The sequence below is a fragment of the Babylonia areolata genome, chromosome 21, assembly GCF_041734735.1.
Source record: "Babylonia areolata isolate BAREFJ2019XMU chromosome 21, ASM4173473v1, whole genome shotgun sequence".
Taxonomy (NCBI): Eukaryota; Metazoa; Mollusca; class Gastropoda; order Neogastropoda; family Buccinidae; genus Babylonia; species Babylonia areolata.
The window spans coordinates 25,599,580-25,625,607 of NC_134896.1; the positions used below are offsets into that span (position 1 = coordinate 25,599,580).

At 41.2% G+C, this 26,028-nt stretch overlaps 1 protein-coding gene across 2 annotated transcripts; it reads right to left on the minus strand.

Moving 5' to 3' along the window:
• Positions 1 to 998: 998 nt before the first annotated feature.
• LOC143295945 (uncharacterized) lies at positions 999 to 25,222 on the minus strand. 2 transcript variants are annotated; one of them, XM_076607646.1, is made up of 9 exons: positions 25,138 to 25,222; positions 20,620 to 20,905; positions 19,520 to 19,912; positions 14,315 to 14,462; positions 12,849 to 12,919; positions 11,906 to 11,995; positions 9,679 to 9,777; positions 6,149 to 6,247; positions 999 to 4,801 (listed from the first exon to the last, which is right to left on the minus strand). In XM_076607646.1, exons 2-9 carry the CDS (start codon positions 20,788 to 20,790, stop codon positions 3,443 to 3,445), a joined length of 2,430 nt encoding a protein of 809 aa, XP_076463761.1. In that variant the 5' UTR covers positions 20,791 to 20,905; positions 25,138 to 25,222; the 3' UTR covers positions 999 to 3,442. The 2 variants fall into 2 exon arrangements, with proteins under 2 accessions (XP_076463761.1, XP_076463762.1); XM_076607647.1 differs by having other exon boundaries at positions 20,620 to 20,891; positions 25,138 to 25,208.
• Positions 25,223 to 26,028: the final 806 nt, after the last annotated feature.

Here is a 26,028-nt window from a genome sequence, read left to right on the forward strand (position 1 = left end):
TGATGAGAAAGACGACCACATGCATGCCAAAAGAATCTACCATCTGAGACATTGTAAGTTAGAGAAAGAAAGCACAAACACACAAAGCAAAAAACACTGCAGTCTTAAACCTGATATGGCCTGCAAAGAAGCCTCGCGCTGGGACTATACGGCGTAGGGGCGCGTCCCCCGGGTGGCGGATGGGGGAGCCCTCCCTTTGGGGGTTGCACCAAATGATATGGATTAAGGCGCCGTGGACCCACATAGTCTAGGAGAAGGACAACTCTGATTTCAAACCCGGGCAGATAGAGTCCGTTAGCCTCAAAAGGCAGTCCTTCCAAGAGAAGGAAAACTCTCAAGAGAAAACCTGGCCAACTGTAAACCGTTACCAGAACAGGAGATCACCAAAGACGGCGCCACAGTGGCCTCTCTAAGGGGCGTGATCTAGTCAAAACCAGCTGTGCACGCACTCTACGACACATGGCTACGCAGACAACGCTAGACCGATGTGGTATCGTCTTCCTGGACCATGGCCGGGGGGAGACGGTGCCGGGCCCTCAGCCTCAAAGAGGCCCATCCACTACTACCTCAACACCAAGCTCTGGGGGACGGTAGCCGATCTTCGCCGGACGTCCGAGTTTGTGGCATCCCTTCAATCCCGACTGCATAGCTGTCGAACGCAAAAGAAAGAAAGAAAGCCTGCAAAGGACTGCTCAGACAGAAAACAAAAGTTTCACTCTAATCATGGATGACATTGACCAGAACATTTTTTTGTGCTTATGTACTGCAACATGTCACTACAAAGTACAGTACGAAAATAGTTTATATATTTAAGGCACACTTATCACACACAAACACATACACAGAGAAAAACAAAACAAGCAAACACAGTTGAACATCACTGACTTTCTAATCGATCATTAAAAAGAACAAAAACTGATATACAAAAGAACAGTATATCACCACTGACAAGTGACATTTTATATTTTGAGAAAAAAAAGGTATAAAGCACAAAAAAAAAGCAAAAAAAAAAAGCATATGACCCAACCAATGATATGTTTACCTTTTGCTGCCTACTTAAGTCTTGTGGTCTTAATCATACAAAAGTGAAAAACCCAAACTGAAATTCCTGTGCAAAAGACAGACAAATAAATGGAACAAAGAAACACCCACAGCACAGCTTTGGTGAGAGACCTGTAACAGCTGTCTGCAAATCCAACTGCCTGTTCACCCTTTAACCAATGATTTTTACATGATTCAGAATTCCGTTCTCTTCAGAAACGAAAAGAAGAAAACAACCCACTCAAAAGTATATTCTTTCATTCTAGGTGTGAGACTGTGATTTGATTTTCTGAATGAAACCGCCACATCAACTCCACAATATTGCAAAAACAAAACAACAAAGGCCACTTTCCAAATCAATCTTCAGTCTGATATCAGACTATATAGACTAAGGACTTGCATGCCAGAAAGCCAGTCTATGCTGTTGAAATTCTAAAGTTATCACTTTACTCAGCTGCTCAACCCCATCCTTTACACACTTCATCTTAAAAAAAAAAAAACAACCAAAAAATTCACTCAACCTAAGAAATAAAAAAGGAGAAAAAGTGGACTCAACTGCATATTTTTTTCGGCATGCGCTCGAATACCTTCCATGACGCAAGACTGGGCTCTCAAATCAAAAAGCGACATAATTCCACTGACAAGCGTATTTGTTCATGACATCACAGTTTCGGCTCAAAATCCCCATATAACACCTCCCCCCCCACGTCCCACTCCCTCTACATGTATCAGTAAATGCATCTGTATAGTTCAATGCAGTTTCAACAAACATACAGACCAGGGTGAAATGCAGTGGCCGATTTCTCCTGCTGTGAATGAAAAAGAGGTCAGAATTGGGTCAATAATATCAGAAGACAGGAAGATGGGTGTTGGGTGGGTAGAGAGGGAAAGGGGGAGGGAGGACATTAAAGTTTTGCATAGCCTGTCGGAATCATTTATCACAGACTTAAAATATAAAAAAAACAACAACCAAATATGAAAATAGAAAATCTTGCATAACATTACTTTTGCTGTAGATGGGATACATCTTGTATTGCAAACCATATTTTCAGATGCGCCATATCTGCTAAGTGGCTATGCTTCTAGTGTCTCCTGTTCTGTTCCAAAAATTCTGTGTGAAAAAGAGAGTATGAGATGCTTCCTGAGAAACTGCATATTTTGCACCACCAGGTATATAACCAGAGTTAAAGCCTGAACTAATTTTGTACAGAGAGGAAAAAAAAACATCCTCAAAGAAAGTCACGGCAAATGGCGGCCCATGGGAAGCAACTCGTGAGTCTGCAGTGTCACAAGTTACCTCCCATGCATGGTTCCCTGGCCCTGTTTTCCCTGTGGCTGTTGACACAGGGAATGGCAGGTCAGCGAAACAGGACAGAGAGTTAAACTCTCAAGAGACCACTAAGGTTGGTGGCATGGTCTTTTTTTTTTTTTTTTTCATTCGTGGGCTGCAACTCCCACGTTCACTCATATACACACGAGTGGGCTTTTACGTGTATCACCGTTTCTACCCCGCCATGTAGGCAGCCATACTCCGCTTTCGGGGGTGTGCATGCTGGGTATGTTCTTGTTTCCATAACCCACTGAATGCTGACATGGATTACAGGATCTTTAACATGCGTATTTGATCTTCTGCTTGCGTATACACACGAAGGGGGTTCAGGCACTGGCAGGTCTGCACATACGTTGACCTGGGAGATTGTAAAAATCTCCACCCTTTACCCACCAGGCGCCGTCACCGTGATTCGAACCCGGGACCTTCAGACTGAAAGTCCAACGCTTTAACTACTCAGCTATTGCGCCCGTCGGTGGCATGATCAAACAGTAGGTGTACTGGGACTTACTCTCAACAGAGCAACAAGAAAAAGACTACACACTTCACAGGAAAGAAGTCAACAGCAGTAAATGGCTGAAGCACTTAGCAGAGACCAGAAGAATGTACAAGCAAATCATATTTCCTCGGCAAGGAATTCTGGATTTGATTCCAGGAAATTCAGGTGACATCCACTTCATATTACAGTCTTCAAGTATCACTTAAAAAACCCCCAGCAAAACTCACAACCCTGCACACAACCAATTCATCACATGATAAACTGAAAACTTACAATTCACCCCCTCCCCCAAAACAAACCTGTTTCCAACATCACATCTTGATGATGACAACTAACACAGATGATGCACCCATTTTCTATACATAACAACATCTGACGTTATTATATAAAAAATATATATATATATATTTTTTAAACAATGCCAAAACGACAGCAACAGAAAACACAAGCTGCTATCAGCAAAAAAACAAAAAACAAAAACGAACCCCACCCAACCAACAACACCCACTTCCGACCCCCATTTTCCCCACATACAAAAACCCCACCAACAAACAACAACTGAAAATGAACAATCAATCGTTTAAGTACGTCTGCCTGCGCTCTGGGCGACCCATCTCCCCACCACCATGACCTGTTGGCCTTGACCCCCCTTGCTCCCCAGGGGGGAAGGCGGACCGAAAGGGGGGTGGAGGGAGGTTGCCCTCACCCCCTCCCCCACCTCCTCCTCGCTGTTGTTGCTGCTGCTGCTGTGTGTACATGTAAGGCGAGGTAGGAGGCTGGTGGTAGGATGGCATGGTGGTCGTCATGGTCGATGGCTGTGGGTGCGGTTTGGACTGCGCGATGGGTTGGCCGACGTAGTAGGTGGCAGGACCGGACACGGAGCGCGGCAGCTGATGATGGTGGTGATGGTGATGGTGTTGACCCTGGTTGGGGGACGACGAGGAGGAAGTAGGGGGCTGGTGTAAGGGGTGTACGCGTTGCTGCTGCTGTTGTTGGCGATGAGTGGGGGGAGGAGGAGGTTGCTGCTGATGCTGTGGTTGTTGCCTGGAAGGAGGGGGTTGGTGATGTCCCTGGGAAGAGGGCGGTGGTGGTGGCTGATGCTGCTGTTGCGAAGGGGGAGGGTGGCCTGGGGCGATGAGGGTGGGGCAGCTCTTGGAGGAAGAGTATGGGGGTGGGTGCATCTGCCTCTGACGCTCTGGTGGAGGAGGAGGAGGAGGATGGGACCCCATTGCTGTGTTGGTATAACCACCACCACCCCCACCACCTCCTCCCCCTGGGTTGGCTCGGCCTCCACCACCACCACCACCACCAGCACCGGGCGGAAAGTTCTCCCCCCATCCACCTCCCCGCCCTGTCATGTGATCCCTCCTTTCTGCCATCATCCCCATCATCCCACCCCCCGGAGAGTGGTGGCGCTGATTATTATCCTCCCTTCGTCCGGGACTGGTGGCTGCTGCCTGAACACCTCCGGCCTGTCTGGGAGCCTGCAGGCCCCCCTGACCCGAACCTCCTCCCCCTCCCCCTCGTCTCTCCACCCAGTGGCTCTGAGGCCCCGGACCCCCCAAATGATCCAAACCACCCAGACCCCGGCCTGATCCCCCCTCCCCGGAAGGAGCACCACCACCACCACCACCACCACCAGCAGAGGACGTGGGCGGTGGAGGGCCCCTGTGCAGATTGCCGTGAATGTCCAGGTATGGGGACGGTCCGTCCGTGGGTGAGAAGGTGTGGGGGGAGGGGTGAGACCTGGACAGGGGAGGAGGGGGAGGCCCCCCTGCCTGACTACTGCTACTGGGGATGGGGTTGCCGGCCGCCGACTGGGGCCTGTACGGGTGCTGGGGGTGGGGTTGTGGAGGAGTGGTGGAGAAGGGGGTGGAGGCCAGGGTGTGAGGTGGGTACTCCCCGACGTCACCCAGTTTGCGCCACACCACCTGCAAGAAAGAGAGAGTCAGAGAAGTTGAGTTACTGCCTTTCTTTCTGTCCCCTACCCACTCCTTTTGGGGTGGTCAAGGTGGGGGTGGGGGGGCTGGAGCAGATACGCTATCAGTATGTTCGAATTTAATCACAAAGTTCATTCAGTCAAACAAAATGAGCATATAAAAGCACATCCAAAAATAGAATTAAGGGAAAAAAAACAACCTCCCACTTCAGCCAAACAACATGCATGTTCCACTTGACAATATGTACTCTTAACAATATGTACACCCTGAATCACAACTTCAGTCCAGCAGTGTCAGAATGGAACAAGCATAAAAGAATATAAAAAAAAGTGGTGAAAACTGAAGTCTGTTGAATTGTATGTTCCAGATGTAAGGACAAATTTCATACCCTTCCCATATCTTATGAATCTGCCAAAGTTATGTTTTCTTCCAAGCATAAACTAAACTGCAAAAACAATGACAAATTTGACTGATGTTTGCTTGGTATATGTATTGCTCTATTTCAGTCTATTTCTTTGGACATTCTACAACAAAATGTAATTCATCCACAACTGTTCCCAAATTTTGTTCTTTGCAAATTCTATTTTTCTGTCTCCACCTTTTTCTTTAGCCTATTGTGATCTGCGGCTTATGGTAACTGCAGTAAAAACTCTATTAATGGATAAATATGTACATGTACAAGTTGTGAGAGATAATTTTTCAAAAAAGATAAAAAAGAAAAAAAGAAAAAAGTTTGATATTCCTATACAACTGGAATTTTTCACTCTCTTCAAACAATTTTCTCCATAACTGAATGAAAGAATTGAGACTAAAGGGGTCAGGTTGATAGCATCATCAGTTTTAGAGTTATGTGTGCATGTAAATGACTGGTGTGAAAGTGCTTAGATTTGTCTCTGCACAAGATCCAGCGCTATATAAATACTATCATTATTATTATTATTATTATCATGGAGCAAATATCAAGCGACATGAAACGTGCTCAGGCATACAGGTAAACATACTGTATGTGAACATGCATGGCAGCATGTGCAAACAAGCACACAGCAGACACGTCTATACAATGATAAATGCACACATTTTGTATTCAATCTGTCAAAAATTTCATGGAGTTAAAGAAAAAAACCAAAGTAATGAAACATTCTCTCCACTGAGACTGGGTCAAATGTTTCCAATGCCGAAGCAGGACAAATCTTTTGTCCAACACAATCGCACACACACCAATATACACACGCACCAATACACACACACACAAACAGAAAGAATCAGAAACAGAGACAGAGAAAAACAGACAGGCACAGAGAGGGAGAGAGAGAAAGGGAGAGGAACAGTGGGACTCACATTGCACATCTCTCTCACAATAGCTTTCTGTGGTGTCTCCAGATCCTCAGACCCTTTGGTGTCCTGCTGTCTCTCCAACTGTTCATGCACCTGCAACACCTGCGACACACAAGACTCCTGTACCAAAGTCTGTCACAGACTGTCACTCACATCCCTTAAAACAAAACTAAAAACAGTCCTTTTCAAGCAGTCTCTATGTTATAAATGTATTCGCAAATCTGCCCCTTCCTATCTCTGTGGCTGCCTTCACCTCTACACTCCATCTCGCTCTCTACTATCGGCTTTGGATCCACTCTGTTTACGCATACCCAGATTCAAACACTCCACTGTTGGCCACCGTTCTTTCTCTGTCTCTGGACCTTGCAACTGGAATGAACTTCCTCTTTCACTTCGTGAAGTCTCCACACTCAGCTCTATCAAGTCTGGCCTTAAAACCCACCTCTCCCAAAATAGCCTCCCTTTCCTGCCTCTTCCTTGTTTTGTTTCTCCATGATATGCATGCGTATGAATGGCTGGTGCGAAAGTGCTTTGATTTGTCTCTGCACAAGATTCAGCGCTATATAAATAGCATTATTATTATCATTATTATTATTATTACTTAATTAAGGTACTCCACCCCATGCCGGTACTCTGCAGACATAAATTTTTTCCACACATATGTGTGTGATGAAGCGTGTGTGCACACACACACACGTGTGTGTGTGTGTGTGTGTGTTTGTGTGCTTTGTGTCTGACTCACGTGTTACTGTAAAGCACTTTGAGAGGTTTGGAAGTGCTATATAAATGTACTATTATTATTATTATCAAAATAAATAAAACACTTTTTTTTTGCTACCTCATCTTCTGCTCCATTTTAGTATCCTTAATGACGGGCACAATAGCCGAATGGTTAAAGCGTTGGACTGTCAATCTGAGGGTCCTGGGTTCGAATCTCGGTGACTGCACCTGGTGGATAAAGGGTGGAGATTTTTCCAATCTCCCAGGTCAACATATGTGCAGACCTGCTAGTGCCTGAACCCCCTTCGTGTGTATACACAAGCAAAAGATCAAATACGCACGTTAAAGATCCTGTAATCCATGTCAGCATTCAGTGGGTTATGGAAACAAGTACATACCCAGCATGCACACCCCCGAAAGCGGAGTATGGCTGCCTATATGGCCGGGTAAAAACGGTCATACACATAAAAGCCCACCCGTGTATATACGAGTGAACGTGGGAGTTGCAACCCACGAACGCTGAAGAAGAAGAAGTATCCTTAACTCACTCGGGACGACAAGTTTTCTCCCTTGCTTTTCCCCACAGACGGCCCATTTGTAAGGGTTTGGAAAAAAATTACAAAAAATACAAAATACTGTGCAAGAAAATGAAACTTTCAGAACTGGTTTATTACGTGTTGAGCTATTACATATAAAAAAAATCAAATTTCTCATCTTATTTTTACAGTTTTGCCATATGTAGAAAATACTGCCAATTTTTCACACCGAATCACCATACCCATGCTCGCTTTCTGCATTAAATTCGCTTTCTTCTTCGTCATCATCCACCTCTTCAATGTCTGACCCTTCAGTTTGTAGCATTTAAAGTACTTCGGCAACCCTAAAACGTTGCCGTCACTGCCTTGGTCGCTTCACAACATTCTGAGAAGAGCCTGCTTTGCTAACAGGCTGGCACGCAGAGCAGACGACCGGTCAGTGACTTTGTCAGCGTGTGTGCGAGACGGGCCACACATCCCAGGCTGACCAATCATACCATTCGATTGTGGAGTGACCCAGAATAGCGCACTCTGCTTGGCTAATCACAAAATCACGTGTACAGCGCATGATGGAATTTTACTTTTGGAGAATGCTATTCCATTCCTTCGTCCGAAACCGAATACGTTTTGTGTAGGAATGCGTGAGCATTCCTTCGTCCGGAAAGAGTTAATCCTTCCCACATAGACATATACCCCCCAAGGCAAGTTCTAATGCAGCTGCAGTGCTGCCTGTCCACAGGAAACTACACAATATACATGCCTACCCCAAAATGTGACCCTGAGAAACATGTAAAAGTCCGGAACAAAGTTACAAACTAAAGTTTTCATCAATTTTCTTGGATCACGCTATTTTCTTCTTTTATTTTTTTTGATACAATGTGATGACGCCAATCATCATCGGCCACCATGACTGATGGAGAATTCACTCTTGCACAGAGTGCACAAGTGGGTTTTCCCCGTAAACATGGCCACCTTTCATTGTAATCCTTCCTGGAGGTCTGACAGCATCTTTTTTTTTCTTTTTTCTTTTTTTCCCCCTTGGTGAGGCTCACGCCAAATCTTCACCAGTCTCACAGATGAGCATGCTTTTTTTGTAAACAGGACTGGACTTACACACATGTGCATGCTGATCGTGTTACAACCTCACAACCTGCTGTCAGGTTTATACACTCAATAAAAAAAAAGTTCCTTTTTTGTGTATGTATTTTCCATAACACACAATCTACAGCTGTAACAACCAAAGCACTCACTGATTTATACATTTCACCAAACAAATACCGCTATTCCAGAACAGTGAACATGTATGTATCAATATTATGTCACCAAGAGAATCCAAATGGCCAACCTTGTGCACTGTGGTTGGCTTGGATCAGTCAAACACCTCACTGTTCTCTCTTGCGATTACATTTGATTGACACTAGACCATTCAGTAAAGTGGAAAATGCTTGCCAGAACCATGACAAAATGTTGATAATCTGGACTAATATTGTCAAAATGTTCACCACCATACCACTTTTCAACAAAGCATTTTTTCTTATTTCTAATTTGTTCATTTTGATATGACAGGTCTGCACTGGTTGGCACCTTTTGAAACACAACCACTGCAGGTTCTGTATGTATGTTCCCCATGCTGATATGCTGCCTACCCCAGAAGCTGACAATCAGTACCACAGCCAAAAAAAAATCTTGAATAAAGCAAAACTGTCAGTAACACCATGCAATACTTCCTTGCAATCATAGAACAGAGCACCTATACAGACCAAAAAGAAAAAAAAAAAGCCCTAAACTTGTTACACAGCTGTAGACAACACTCATACTATTTTTGCAACTGAACACACACATCATCTTCATCAATGCGTAAAGGAAATTTTCTTCCTAAAATTACGTTTAAGTAACATGCTTACCTTGACCCACTTGTGCAGACTCCGGCATGGGTCTGACATTCCTGTCCTGTGCAAACTACTATCCGCCTATGCGGAGAAAAGCCTTTTCAGTACAGTTCTCACAAGCATTCCTCTTTGTTGCAATGTTGGTTCGTCAATTCTTTTCACATCCTTCCAGTCCTGACAGACTGCTGGTGCATGCACATCTAAGCTGCCATTGCTGTTGTCTGAAGATATCAACCGAGCGCCTTTTTTTTTTTTTTTTTTTCCCTGGAGCGGCCACCAATTTTTCATGCTTCTGTAATGCGGTGACATTCTTGTTGGTGTTCCAGACAAATCAGGACGGTATGCATGTTTGTGCATCAAACTGGCAGAAAAACAAAACCCAACTCACCTTCATGGCATGTACAACTGCCTCTGGCTTGTTGACGGAAGACGTGGGCGTGGCTCTGTCTCGACCAGGTGTCACTGCTCCCTGGCGACCTTCCCCAGCCTTCAACAGGAGCAACAAAAAGGTTAACTTACTCCGGATGAAAGGCCCCGATCGTCGTCCTACTGTTCACAACTGTTTCAGATGAAAGGCCCCGATCGAGGCCTTAGATAGTTTTGAATTTTTGAGTGGCACCTATTGCCATTATGACAATATGATCTAAGAATAACTTAACTGACCTTTCCACTCTCCACTGCAACCAATAAATGCAATGTGTGTTACTGTGCTCGCGAGCAGGAGAGTTATTTTCGCGGTGACTGGTTCACGTGAACAGTGTGTGTGAACAACGGCGTCCGACCCAGTTTTGTCTCAGTCACAAGGCAGGCAACAGAATTAGACAAAGGGTCCCTATCGTGGCTATGTAACGTTCTGAATTTAATCTGTTTCAAACTCTTTGTGCTTTCCTGGATTCGTTTACAAGTCATCAGTGTTTTCGAACAAAAAATATGGATACTTTCATCATCTCACTGTATGATAGCATAAGAAGGGAGGAAGTTTCACACTTTGTCCCCAACTAACACATTATGTTACTGATCAGTTTGGAAGTTTTCAGTTCATAAATTCAAACATTTGTTTTTTGGTGATTTTAATTCTTACTCATACAAATGGGTCAACTGTGATATCAGGGGAGCTAACTGGCAGTACTAAGTCACAAAGAATGAAAGAATGAATGAATGAATGAATGATGGGACAATGTATTCATAAGCCTCTCATTTGTCATCATATCTCTTCTTGTATAAAGAAAAAAAGTCTTTAATGCAAGATTAGCTTTGAACCGATGGTATGTGTAAATATGTGACACCCATAATGATAATCAAAGGTTTGTGATTTTTTATTTTTTTGACTTTTGTTTAAAAACATCATTACAACAACAAAGAAAAAATACACTGCTGCAGAAGATACATTTTCTAAACACAAAATTTGCTGTTTTTCTTTGTGAAATATACCAGTACACAAAATGAAATGAACTGCTTCTAATACTATTGAAAAGTAAGTAAATTCCTGGATTGATCAAGAGAGTATTTGTTTTAATCTTGTGTGAATTTGCATTCATTCAAAATTACATCCTAGCATCTAAAAATGTGTCATGAAATATCAATCCTGAAGCTCACTATAACTACTATTCACCAAAACAGTAGACGAGCATATATCAAAAGATACAGATTGTAAAATAAAATAGGAAATTGAACAGCTTAGTGCTTTCAGAAAATAGAACAATTGTGGTGGCACTGACAGAATGTTAAAATAAATGGTGGTAAATAAATGTAAATGGCGTGTAAATAAACGCTGCAAAATCAGTCACTGATCTGAATTACTTCCCTTGTCTAACTGGCCATGATTATGATGACACTCAACCATTCCATCTGTGAAAATATCTTTCTTTTCTTTTATAACTACCATCATCAAGTCATTCGGATGAGACGATAAACCGAGGTCCCGTGTGCAGCATGCACTTAGCGCATGTAAAAGAACCCACGGCAACAAAAGGGTTGTTCCTGGCAAAATTCTGTAGAAAAATCCACATCGATAGGAAAAACAAATAAAACTGCATGCAGGAAAAAATACAAAAAAAATGGGTGGCGCTGTAGTGTAGCGACGCGCTCTCCCTGGGGAGAGCAGCCCGAATTTCACACAGAGAAATCTGTTGTGATAAAAAGAAATACAAATACAAATCAACAACAATCACTGTTAGTATTACTTGACATTATTTAGCAGTTACACTTATTACTGTCTGTATTATCATGCATGAATGAAAAAACAGGTGACAAGAAACACTGACCTCTCTTCCTCAATGTTCATGGGCAACTACTTCCAATCAATGGTACAGATCTACAACTAGGCTTTCACATGTACGACTAGTTTCACGCCCAGCCATTTCAGTAGCCACACCAAATCTCTGAGCGGGATAGTGGGCAAGGGAGAAGGCGGAAAGGGGGGGAGGGATCGGTTATGGGAGATTTAGGAAGGGGGGAGTCGCAGCTCACTGACAAAAAAAAAAAAAAAGAAAAAAAGTAGAAGCGAGGGAGAAGGTGGAAAGGGATGAGAGAGAGAGAAGTCAAGCGACTCTGGGGAAGAGGTGGGTGGGGCAGCTCACTGCGAAAAAAAAAAAGAAAAAAAAAGTTCTAATTACCTGATTCTGAGCGGAATCCTGCCGGACACTGTGCAAGGCTCTGTCCTGATCAGCCGGGTGGTAACCTTCTGCCCCGTTCCTCTCAACTCTCTGCTCACACCACAAACACACAGCTCGCTATTCACCACAAACACACAGTAGGCTATGTTTATAATTATATTCAAATAATGTTTCTTAATTCTTTCTGTTTTTACATTAAGAATACTAGTTATTACCTGCAGTGTGTGGATGTATGTATGAAACGATGTATGTGATATTTTTTACATTTGTATCTTCGTAATATTTGTAGGGGCTGTTGTTGGGTTTTACAGTTATGCTCCCCATGTTGTTTACTTGTCTATGTTGTGATAATGCACCTGACCAAATTTCTCCAGTTGGAGATAATAAAGTTATTCTTATCTTATCTTATCTCGTTAAGACTGAGTGACCGACTGGTATGGATGCTTATATATATATACCGCCTTTCCTGTGGTCAGAGGTCAAGCTCTCCGCTCTTTACAGTCATTTGCACAACATGCAGCCTAGTCTGGAGAGCTGCCTTTAACTACTTATCATTCATTTCTGTGTCGTTCTGTTCAGTCAGGCTTAAATCAAGCACACACACACACACACATATTTTGTGAGTTGTTTTTTTTTATGCACTAAGCTCTGTTGAATGGTACTGGTCAATGTTTTCTTTTCTTAAAAAAAATTTAAAAAATAAAAATCAATTCCAACATGTTTTCAGACCCTAAAGGGCAGAACATTTTCCCCAAGACTTTTCCAGTCCTGGAAATGGTTCTTTCATTTTCCTGACTTTCATGATTCTGCATCAACACTGCAAGCAACAGCCCCGTTAACAGTCACATCATCACGACAGAACATTTGTGATTATCACATCCTCCCTCTCCTCCCTACCCCCAACCCACCAAAGTAAAGATATTCTGTCTTGTAGAAGACTTACCTGAGCTAGTTGTTTCTTCTCTTCTTCCAGTCTCTGAATTTTCAGTTCCAGTTGTCGAACATAATGGGAATCTGAAAATGAAAAACAAAAAAACAAACAAAAAAAAGATGATAAAGAAACACATGTATAAAAGCTCTCCTCTTTCTCTCCATTTCTAGATTTTACACACATAATTTATTAAGACACAGAGAGAGAAAGAGAGAGACAGGGAGAGAGAATGATAGACAAAGAGAGAGAGAGAGTGTGTGTGTGTGTAGTGTGTAGTGTGTGTGTGTGGGAGGGGGTGGGGTGGGTGTGTGGGTGTGGGTGTGTGTTTATGATGATGGAATTCACCTTTTTTTTTTTTTTACCACATTTTTGTGTTATTTAAATATCAATGACAGTAATGAGTATTAGAGTATGATAGCTTTTGCCGCACAGTGTCTCTTAATTAATCTGCTCATTGTAAAAGCGTTTATGGCCTTGTGACAGATGCTACATCAATGAACGATTATCAGTGGCAATTTTGTTATCATCTGCCCAATGGTAATGCACCTGACTACAAAGCGAGTGTCCACCAATTTGATGCCCACATATGGACCAGGACATTTACTGTCCCCTCCACTACACTAAGCAGTGGTCTGGACACTGACCATTTGGATGAGCCCATTAAACCGAGGTCCTGTATGCAACATGCACTTAGCACACAGATAAGAATCCAAGGCAAGAAAAAAGGCTCCACCGTGGCAAAACTCTGTAGAAAAACACCACCACCACATTCTGATAGTGTATCTGTATTTGTATTTCTTTTTATCACAACAGATTTCTCTGTGTGAAATTCAGGCTGCTCTCCCCAGGAAGAGCGCGTCGCTACACTACAGCGCCACTCATTTTTTTTGTATTTTTTTCCTGTGTGCAGTTTTATTTGTTTTCCTATCGAAGTGGATTTTTCTACAGAATTTTGCCAGGAACAATCCTTTTTTTTGCCGTGGTTTTCTTTTAGGTGCGCTAAGTGCATGCTCCACACAGGACCTCGGTTTATCATCTCATCCGAGTGACTAGCGTCCAGACCACCACTCAAGGTCTAGTGGAGGGGGAGAAAATATCGGCGGCTGAGCTGTGATTCGAACCAGAGTGCTCAGATTCTCTCGCTTCCACAGCGGACGCGTTACCTCTAGGCCATCACTCCACATGACACAAATTAATAAACTTGCAGCTAGAAAAAAAAGAAAAAAAAGGCTATCACTGCACTGTGACAAGAGCAGTCATTTTTTTTTTTTAAATAGGCAAATCTGTTGTGACAAAAAAATAATAAGATACTGTACGACTACAACCCAATAAATGCAATGCAATACAATAACATACAATACAGTCAACTGGTCTGAAACACAACAGACAGAAAGAAAGAGAACAGAGAAAGGGGAGAGGAGACATCTACACAGATCTACCCACACACACACACCAGCTCACAACAGAAACCCACTCACCAGCAGAGGAGGAGGGCTGCTGTGAAGGGGTTGGAGTGGGGGTGGGGGTGACCTGCCCATCACTGTCCCCTTGTGACTGACCCGTGTCCTCCTGGCCGGGCACCGTGCCGCTGCTACTGCCATCACCGTCGTCTCTGTCACCACTCATCTGCCCAGTACCAGGAGTTTGTACTGCACTGTGGGTAAAGGGTAGAGATTTTTTTTTTTCCAATCTCCCAGGTCAAGTTCAACATACGTGCAGACCTGATTATGTCTGAACACCCTTCGTGTGTATTCGCAAGCAGAAGATCAAATACATTTGTTAAAGGTCCTGTAATCCATGTCAGCGTTCGGTGGTTTATGGAAACATGAATATACCCAGCATGCACATCCCCGAAAACAGAGTATGGCTGCCTACGTGGCGGGGTAAAAACGGTCATACACATAAAAAAAAATAGCCAACTCGTGTACATGCGAGTAAACATGGGAGTTGCAGCCCACAAATGACGACGACGAAGAAGTATTGTATTCCAAGTTCGGTTTAATGTTATTACCATGTCAAACTGACACAAACCATGCTTGCCTGTTTGCTCCTCTTGGCCAAAATGTTGCAGCAACTCAGTAAGACATCTCGCTAATACTCCACTCAATACTAAACATTGAATCAAGACATCAAAAACTGATGCAAACGATGTAAATTATATGAATTCTGATATGAAAATGCCCCAGAAAACCGCAGCAAACAACAAACATGCGACAATTTGTGAATCAACAGTATCAGTATCAGTATCAGTAGCTCAAGGAGGCATCACTGCGTTCGGTCAAATCCATATACGCTACACCACATCTACAAAGCAGATGACCAGCAGCATAACCCAACACACTTAGGCCTTGAGAAAAAAATAAAAAATAAAATAAAATAAACCAAATAAATAAATTAAATTAAATAAATAATAAAAGTAAAAATAACAAAAATTAATTAAAAACAAAACAAAACAAGAAAAACAACAACAACAACAACAAAAAACCCCAGTGATTTATAGACATTAACTGGACAATAAAAACAAACAGCGACACACATGTGAAGAATGCACAACACACACACACACACAAACATCCTACATACCCACAAGTCAAGACAATCCCCCGCACACAACACATAAAAACACACAACATTTCTTCCACTTCCTTCTCCCACTCCCAGACCTTCCACCCCCCACAAAAAACACCCACCATCCACACACACACATACACAAACACCCACCATCCACACACACACATACACAAACACATTTTACACAACACACCCAAACACACATACACACACCACACCCAAATATCAACAAGAAACACAAAAAGTTCCTTCAGTTCCATGTTGTCTGACAGCAGCTCTACCTGCCGATCCTTCACACACACACACACACACACACTCACACACATACACCCTACACACAAATACAAATGACAGCACACAACACTTCCTCCCCATTTCCCCACCCACACATGCACCACATACACACAAAAAATAAAACAAAAACAGAATGAGCAACAAAGTAAGTCTGCTCAATGACACGATCTCCATAATGAATCTCTTCAGATGAAATCCCCGCCAGTGGTGTTGCCACACCCACACCCACACCAACCTGACTCCACTCGTGATCAAGAAACAGACACAGCTTCTTCGATCACAAAGCTGTCGTACTGGAACTCAAGTGATAGTGATTTTATTCAGGGTCCAGGATACTGGAGATTTAATAACAGTTTTTTTTGGAATAATGAAGAAATTGTACAGTCAATGAATGAAACCATAGACTATAATTATGTTTCTTATGCAAAATCAAGTACTGGGGGACACAGAGAAGTGGGAATTATATATTTTTTTTATATTAAATTCAGAAAATTTATTTCTCGTCTGAAACTGTGAATGCATCTAGGTGACTTTGAACACAAACAAGTAAAAGACCCACAAAATAAGAATTAAAGCAGATTATTTAAGAGTGAAACAAAAGTGTGAAGTCATAAAAATCACAAAACAAGAGGGGCTCAAGTTAGGTCCAGACTCAAATGGATAGAGAAGGGGAAGCTCGGGAACTGAATTCAACATTTTTCTGAAACTTTGAAAAAGCAAGAAGCAAGAATAAGATAATGACAAACTTGATTACAGAATCTGGAGAAATCTAAATAGATCGAAAAGAAGTATTACATACAGGAACAAGTAAAATTCTACAAACATCTTTATAGTAAAAGAACAGAAGTATTAAGTAATAAATGTTACAGAAGCAGTCAACACTTTTATGGAAAATGAACCATTGGGAAGATTGGGAGAAAATGAAATTGCTACTTATGAAGGTAAGTGACACTTGAAGAGATGTCAAATGCTCTTGGGAAGATGAAAAATGGTTCTGCTCCAGGATCTGATGGTTTAAAGATAGAGTTCATGAAATTATTTTGGATAAAAACTGGCAGTATGGTAACAAGCTCTTTCATTGACTCTTTCCAAAGAGGATATTTTTCAATCACACAAAGGCAAGGTATCATAACAGTACTTAATTCATAAAAAAAGGGAAAGGAACTAGATAGAGACTAACTCAATAACTGGAGGCCCGTTATTTCAACAAACTCTGATTATAAAATTCTAGCCAAAGTTTTAGCAGAAAGATTAGGGAAAGTAATACACAGATTGGTTAATGAAGATCAAGTTGCATATATTAAAGGCAGAAATATAGCAACAGTACATCGATGATGTCATTAATTACTTAAACCAGATTTAAACACATTCATTGCTGAACTCAAGCACAAACTTGCACACAAAAGAAAACACAAATACACCTAATGGAAAGGAATTATCAGGATTTCTCTATTAAATGGCTGCCTAGTACATTATTTAGATTTAGTGACAGAACATGGATTTGACTAATCCTATATAGAGCCACACGTGTGGGAACATTATATTGACTAATCTTGGTTTGATTGGTTTGTTGTGATTCGGATGTTCCCTGTGATCCATGAGATTTGACTGTTAGTGTTAATGTCTGCCGTGAGCCAAGACTGGAAATGTCATGTTCTGGGATCTGTGTGTGTTATTCCTTTAAAAAAAAAAAAAAAAAAAAAAAAAATCTTTTTTTGTTGTTGTTTTTGTCTGTTTGTTGTTTTGTGTGTGTGTCTGTGTGTGGGTGTGTGTCTGCGCGCGCGCACATGCGTTGTTTGTTTGTTTTTCTCTTCTTTATTTTTTACATTCTTTCCTGCTTGTTCTATTGTTCATCAGAGCTATTTGTTAACTTAAAACATCCAAGTTGCAAACTATCATCATGATTCATATCATACACGTATGTATTACCTCTATCACTAAAGGTAGTTTAAACTGTTATTCTGCTTTACAGGTTTGGAATTTCATGTAAAATTGTAATGAAGACGATGATGAAAAGAAAATATAACCTTCTGTGCAAGGGGAAAAAAAACAACAATATGGGAGAGATCTGTGGTGTAGGAAACTCAGTTTCGAAAATGACAAAAAGGTATGGTTAACACCAAGAACATGCAAAAGAGAGATCAGGTAAAGGGAATTACAATGGAAAATAAATCATAATATTTATCCTACAAATATCTTACTTCAAAAAATGAAAGTTTCAGACACAAACATAATCTAATCGCTAATCATGTGATACTGATTGGAAAAATATGTATTAGTATAGCGTGTAAAACTAAAACAATATCAACATTAGGAATCATTTTCGATCATCATTTACAATTATGTGAAAAGTATATGAGTTTTTTTATGACCTGAATTAGTCAACTGTTTAAACTTTGCAGCGAGCATACCTTGCATGTGCTCACGCACACACACTCACATACACACACACATGTGCACACGAACTCTCTCTCTGTCACACACACACACACACATTCACACATACATACACATATCACCCACACGCACATACACCACTACTCACACAACAAGGGTGGGATAGGAGAAAGAGGAGGCAGAAGTGGAGAGGGGTGAGGGAGGTGGGGGCGGAGGGGGGGGGGGGGAGACATGTGGATGGATGTTGTGGTGGGTGAGAATGAATGGCTATGATTATGAAGAAAAGAACGGAAAATTTTTAACACTGCAATTCACACTAGAGCAATAATAAACCCAGGCAGAAATCACCACCTGCTACACTCAGGAATGCATGCAGCAACACACTAGAGCAACGATAAACCCAGACAACTGTATGCAGTCATTAAACATTCCTAGATCTCATGCTGCAAGACACTCTGGGGCAATTGTTGTACCAGACAACATGTAATGAATGAAAACTATCCCTTTGGTGTCAGTCACAGTGTGTGTGAGTGAAGAGTGTGTTTAACAGTTTATTGAGAGAAATAAACGAAAGAAAGAAAAGAAAAAAGAAAAAGTGGGGAAAAAAGAGGATGGAGGCCCCACAAAAAAAAAAAATAAAAAAAAATAAAATAAAATAAAATAAACAGAAGAAAAAAGTGGCGAAAAAAAGAGGAGGCCCCACCAAAAAAAAACAAACAACAACAACAAAAAACACAAAACAAAAAAAATCAGAATTGTTGGATGTGATCCCCTTAGAGATCACCCAAAACCAACAGCTAAATTTTGTCATTGCTTTCTTGATGCAATGCTACCCAAAAAAAGCTGACACACCATAATGTCATAGTGTACACCCCACTTCATTTTTATCATTTAATGTCATGGTGTACACCCGACATCATATTGTTTGTGTGTGTGATTTCTTAATATGTTCATCTATTTGCAATAAATTTTTACTAGGTGTAATAATAAAAATTAAAAAAAAAGAAAAGATAAAGACAGCTCCTTCAGTTCCATGTTGTTTGACAGCAGCTCTGCCTGCCGCTCCTTTACACACACACACACACACACAAAATACACGCTACACACAAATACAACTCATGACACTTCCTCCCCATTCCCCCACCCACACATACACCACACACACAAAACAAAAAGAAAAAAAAAGAAAAAGGAATAAGCAACAAAGTCTGCTACAATGACATATCTCCATAATCTCTTCAGATGAAACACGCCCCCAGTGGGGATGCCACACCCACACCAACCTGACTCTGCTCGTGATCCAGAAACAGACACAGCTCTTTCAGTTTGAAGTTGTCTGACAGCAGCTCTGCCTGTCGATCCTTCACACACACAGACACAGACACACACAAACACAGACACACATACACACACACACCAACCTGACTCCGCTCGTGATCCAGAAACAAACACAACTCCTTCAGTTCCATGTTGTCTGACAGCAGCTCTGCCTGCCGATCCTCCAGCTGCTTCAGCTTCTCCTGGTAGGCTGCCACCTCGCTGTGCATCACGCTCGCAGTGTACCGCCCAAACCGCTGCCACTCACGCGCCAGCTTCCGACTCCTCTGTCGGTCATCGTCAAGGAAACAGCAGAGGTCACGCAGTTCTTGGTTGTCGTCTTGCAGTTTCTGGTTGATCTCTTTCAGGCCCCGCCCCTCCAGGACGAAAATCTGGAAGCGGCGATTGACGTCTTTGACAACGCCACTGTGTTCGGAGAGGAGGTTCTTGTAGTCGGACTCCACTCGTCGCAGCATGCGGAGAATCTCGTCCCCTCCCTGAAAAGTTGGGATGGTTTTTTTTTCTTTTATTAGACTGGAGTTCAGTTGTGTTGTGTCAAGGGCATAAAAACTTGTTAGTGATCAGCATTATTGCTGGCTGAAAACACAGCAGTATACATTACTTCTTAGAAATATCTATTATTCACTTGGTTCAATTTTTAATGTGTCTGTGTATATAAAATATATATTGTGTGCATGTGCAGTATATCTATCCCAATATTTAAAGTTCTCAGTTCTTTCGTTTTGTGTATGCCACTCTGTGACTACTGTGAGTATATCATGCAAGTGTGTGTGCATGTGTATGGATTGGATAGGTCTACGTTTGTCTAAAACTGAGTGATGTTGATATTGCTGACTTCCTAACAATAACACTGTAACAGAAACTGAGAAAGAATATATATATATATATACATACATACATACGTATCAAACTGAAAGTGTTAATGCACACGCAGACACAGACACACATGTATACAGACAGTGACACTGACAGTACCCCCACACACCTCCCACATACACACGTACGTGACAACTGACATAGTCAAACATATAATTTACAAACACACACCAGCTACCAAAAACCACCAAGGACACTAAATCAAAAACATTCTCCACACACACACACACACAAACCTACTACTACGCCAACCCAGCCACGAAAACAAACCAATCAAAACCACACACACACGGACACAGTGACACACCTTACGAAACAAATCGTCGTCGGACAGCTTGGAGAGAGCCGACATGACCGGACTGGGGTTCAACTGCTTGTAGGGGGGCACCTTCTCCCGGGAGGAGCTGGTGGAATGGCTCAGCTCGCTGGTGGGGGTGGAGGGGGCCCTTGGGCGTTGTTGCCCCCCTTCCCACTCCATCACGCTGAAGGCTACCTGCTTGAGGGAGAATGTTTGCTGAGCAGGGGAGGAGGAGGAGGAGGAGCCAAAGGAACCCAAGACGAAAAGGCACTGAACAGGACCTGCAATATTCTTGCTGGGAAATAAAATGAAGGTTAATAATATTTTGTTGTTGTTGGTTTGTTTTTTTCCCCATAAAAGTGAGTTACTCTATTTGAATGTTTTTGATTTAATTCTATAACAAAATTTTCATGTTGTACAACTAATTCATTTTACTTTTTACAAGATCTATTAGTTAAGCAGTGCTTACTCTAAAAAAACAAAACAAAACAAATATATATATATATATATATATATATATATATATATATATATATATAGGTTTTGTTTTTGATATCTTGTGCTTTTACACTTACATTTCTAAATTGTCACTTATTATGGCTTATTATTCATACACAAGTCATAACATGCATGACTCATGTGTACAGATCCTCTGTATATCAACAAAGATCATTCTTACAGATGATTTAAGAATCATCACTTTTAAACTTTACCAATTTCCCATATGGAGAGCACAGGTCAGAACCTTCAGGAAAAATAAAAGAAGTTAATTGTGCCATTTCTGAAAGCCTTGGCGACGGGCGCAACAGCCGAATGGTTAAAGTGTTGGACTTTCAATCTGAGGGTCCCGGGTTCGAATCACGGTGAGGGCGCCTGGTGGGTAAAGGGTGGAGATTTTTATGATCTCCCAGATCAACATATGTGCAGACCTGCCATGCGCCAGTGCCTGAACCCCCTTCGTGTGTATACGCAAGCAGAAGATCAAATACGCACGTTAAAGATCCTGTAATCCATGTCAGCATTCGCTGGGTTATGGAAACAAGAACATACCCGGCATGCACATCCCCCGAAAGCGGACTATGGCTACCTACATGGCGGGTTAAAAACGGTAATACACGTAAAAGCCCACTCACGTATAATACGAGTGAACGTGGGAGTTGCAGCCCACGAATGCAAAAAAAAAAAAAAGAAAAAAAAAAAAGCGCCTTGAGAACTTTATACTTGCAGACAGCTCAGGTAAGTCCAAACCTCTAATGAATAAAAGAAAACAAAACAAAACAACACTGATTTGGTCGGAAAGAAAATTCAGCCTATCTATCCTGCTACTTTTTGTTTTGTTTATGTCGAGATGATGATTGCCTGAACAGTTCAGCGCACTGTAATTTAATTATGGGGAGACCTTGTTCCATTCTTCATTGGTGTGTGAGAAGGGGGGCTGAGCAGAGGTAGACAAAACAACCAGCCAGACAAATCCAAAACTTCAACAAACACAGTGGGACTGAGTAAGTACTACTACTAGTGAGAGAAAAAAAATTCACATCTAAACAAAACCAACTAGAAAGAAAGGTTAAAAAAGAAAAACAAACAAAAAAACCTGGACAAAATGAAGATTAGAAAGGAAAGAAGAAAAATTGTGAGGAATGTGTGGAGAGGGCACTGGGAGGGGGTGTAGGGGGTATGGAGAAAAAACAGAGAGGGGAAAAGATCCAAAGAGAAACACACACACACACACAACACACACACACACACCTCTCTCTCTCACACACACACACACACACACACTGCATCTACCCCAGGAGTGAACTCACCCCTCACTACAGAAGGGAAAAGTGAGAAGAAAAGGCTTATAATTCATATGGAATGCTCCTGAAAATCAAGATATAACTTCCTTGTTCTATGTTTTCACTCTGTTCTATGTAACAGAGCAATAGTACTAAGGCAAGCACAATGAAAAAGTCAGCTAAAAACTGTTTTAGATAAGATTCTAATCTAAAAATGACACATACCAGTTTCAGTCTCAAGGAGACAATTACAATAAAAATCAAAACAATAGCCTAAAATGAAATAAGATTATAAATAAACAAAAAAAACCCATTACAACTATAAATGTAAAGCAGATAAGAAACTACATTAAAATATAATAATAAAAATGACAGATACATATCTGGCAAACGACTGGAATAAAATAAGAACAAAACGATCCACACTCAGTTAACTTGTGCATAATGTACCCACACACATGTACATGTACACTAAGGTGACAAGCATGCACATGCAGATCCACACACACACAGATACAGCCACACGCATACACTTACTAATACATTAACAGTAACTGGCAATACTCATCCTCAATGAAAACAAAAGCCAACACCACATAAATACAGGTAAAGATATATATATATAATATTCAGCTGGCAACTGGATCCACAAGTTTGACAGCCTGATGACAGGTTGGGGCTTGTGAACAGTCATTCCCACTGACCAGCCAGGGTGTTAGTGAATGTGTAGTATATCCATGTAATACAACATGTAATCCTGCTGGTTGAAATATTCTATATGAATTATGATGATGAGTTTTTATGACAGGACAGCCAAGACTGGTCTGGTAACTTAAAGAGATCAAAACTTACCTGTTGAAACATTCTATATATGATAAGGGTTGGTTTGTTTTTTTGACAAGATTATAGTATGGACTAGTCTGGTAAATTAAAGATTTAGACTCAGAGGGGAAAAAATGGGGTGAGGGGGCTTATATGATAAAATAAGAGTGTGCAAAAAAAGACAAAGGACACACACTCGTACACACATAACAGCATACATCCTGTTAACTTTCAGTAAGTGTGAAATCTTTCAGGTCGTTAACTTAAGTGCACACCCTGTTAACTTTCAGTAAATGTAAAGCTTACAGGTCGTTAGGTACACATTGTTAGTTCAGTCATCCTGTAACCCAAACAGAAGTGATATCAGTCTACTCAACAAAACTGAAAAGGCAGCTGTCTGCTTAGGATCATGGGAGATACAGTAGCTATTGTTCTCCTTTAGACAGAGTTACATAGTTAGAATTATAGTGGATGGACAAGACAGGAGATCAACACCCAAGGATAAAAATTTCTCTTGTTTCTGACATGCTTTCTCTCTCTCACTCTGTGTGTGTGTGTGTGTGTGTGTGATTAAGTGAGTGAGTGAGTGTGTGTGTGTGTGTGTGACTATGTGTGTGTGTGTCACAATGTGTGTATGTGTGAGATGTGTGTACAATCATGTGTGAATGTATGCCAGAGACACTCACACAGAGAGAGAGAGAGAGAGAGAGAGAGAGAGAGAAACTGCTTCACTTGCACACAAATTCACTTGAGTTGGATGCAAAGACTGAGGTGACAGGCAGTGAAAATTACTTTCACAGACACCCCACCATCACCCACCCCCACTTCCTGCCCCCCCCCCCCCCCCATGCCAGGAAATTAGCTCTCTCTGTGTGTGTATGTGTGTGTTGTTGTTGTTGTTGTTTTGCTTTTTCCTTGCTTGGCCAAGTCGCACAACCTATTTACAGAAATGGTGAATAAGTTACTTCCCTTGTAATGATCCAGCTATTAAGTTTTAATGAAAATCCCTGAAACTAATGAAAGAGGAAAACAAGTTATTTCAAAGTACTAGTTTTCGATGTGATTGAAAATATTTATGAATTTTAATGAGGTCAATAGTGGTAATCGTAACAAAAAGGGATACAGCCAAGGTTTAAAACCGATGACTCCTGCTGGTGACAAAACCATTTCACTTTCAGAAATGTTCATCGATTTTAGTGTTATTCTCACTGCTTGTGCTGTTTCTGGATTTTGACATTAAGTTATAAAATAAAAATTAATTTTTTAAAATGTATTTATTAAAGAAATGACAAATCTCTCACAAATCTGTAATCACCACTGTGTGAGTGAAACAAAATTAGTGTTAACAGTAACATATGAGTGACGCGAATACCTGACACTGACAGACTTGTGACGCAGACTTATAATTATTACTGAACATTGTCAAAACATAGTTCAGCGTTTGTTATTTCGTGTGTGTTGTGTTGTGTTGTGTTGTGTGTGTGTGTGTTCTTAATCCGTGTGTGTGTGTGTGTGTGTGTGTGTGTGGCTACACCTTGTGCTCCTTTCCCTCTGCAGGTTTAGGTGTATCTTTAGAAACTTACGATTTTCCAAAACCCATGCAATGACTTCAAACCAAAGCGTAATCTGTATTGCCCATTCTTTCCTCGTCTTTTTAGCCTGATAAATAAGAAAATCAAAGCCAAAGAAAAAAAATCACCCCCAAATTGGGAATTACACACCTGTTTAAAAAAAGCCGCAATCTAACTTGGAAAAGAGGAAAACTTCAAAGTACCCACGAGGTCAGCACTCAATAAACGAACCAAAATAAAAACAACATTTCCCATTAATGCTCATAAAATCAAAGTAAATCTCACTCTGGGTACCTCCGCTTGTGAGGCGTGCTGAAAATATTTCAAAACGATGCCTCCTCGGCTCACATTACCTGAAGTTAGCAGACAGGGTGGCTCGGGAATTCCTTTTTAGTGTGTCATGTTGTGATTCCCTCAAGATGGCGTTGTTCAGCAAGGGAATCCCCCGCCAGAGGGCACTCCCCGACACAAACGCGTGCTAACAGTATACACACAGCAGCTGCTTCTAGACATTGAGCTGTACTGGTGGTGACAATGTAGATATATCCCCTGAACTAGCTGCAAACCCAACGCGCTGGTAAGAGCATTGAGAACTATTGCCATATGTGCATGTATTGATAATATCCGAAACACACAATAGATAGATCAGACATCAGACGCCGGGTAATCTCTGTTCACGCACTGGTAGATTTTCAGCTTTTGTTGTTGTTTTTTTCTTTTTCTTTTTACAATTTCGTTTTCAAAGAGGCCTTACAGTTTAAATACAGACACCAAAAACAAGAGATTTATACTATAATATATTGTTTAAGCGTGCCGACTAAGCTTAATCTGTGGCACACAACAGCACATTCTGTTTGTAAAAAAACAGAAGCTGCTCAATATGTCAGCAAATAAATGAAATCAGCCTTTCTGTTTTTTCGCCGGTAGTTGATGGTTTTATGTTCCAAAAGCGATGGAGAGGATAGGAAAAACACACGCAAGCATACTTTACACACGGTCATAACACACACACTGACTGACTGAAACCATCTATTGTCAGATTAACTTTTTGTTGTACTGACATTTTCGCAGCCATTTGAATAGATATTAACTGAGCAACACAAAGAAAATCTAATTTGAGAAGGAAAAAAAACACAACAAAAACAAAAACAAAAAAAGAAAAACAAACCAATGATATGAATTTAAAAAGAAAATATTTAACAAATCAGTTTACCAAATTTCATTAATATCAATATCTAAAAAAA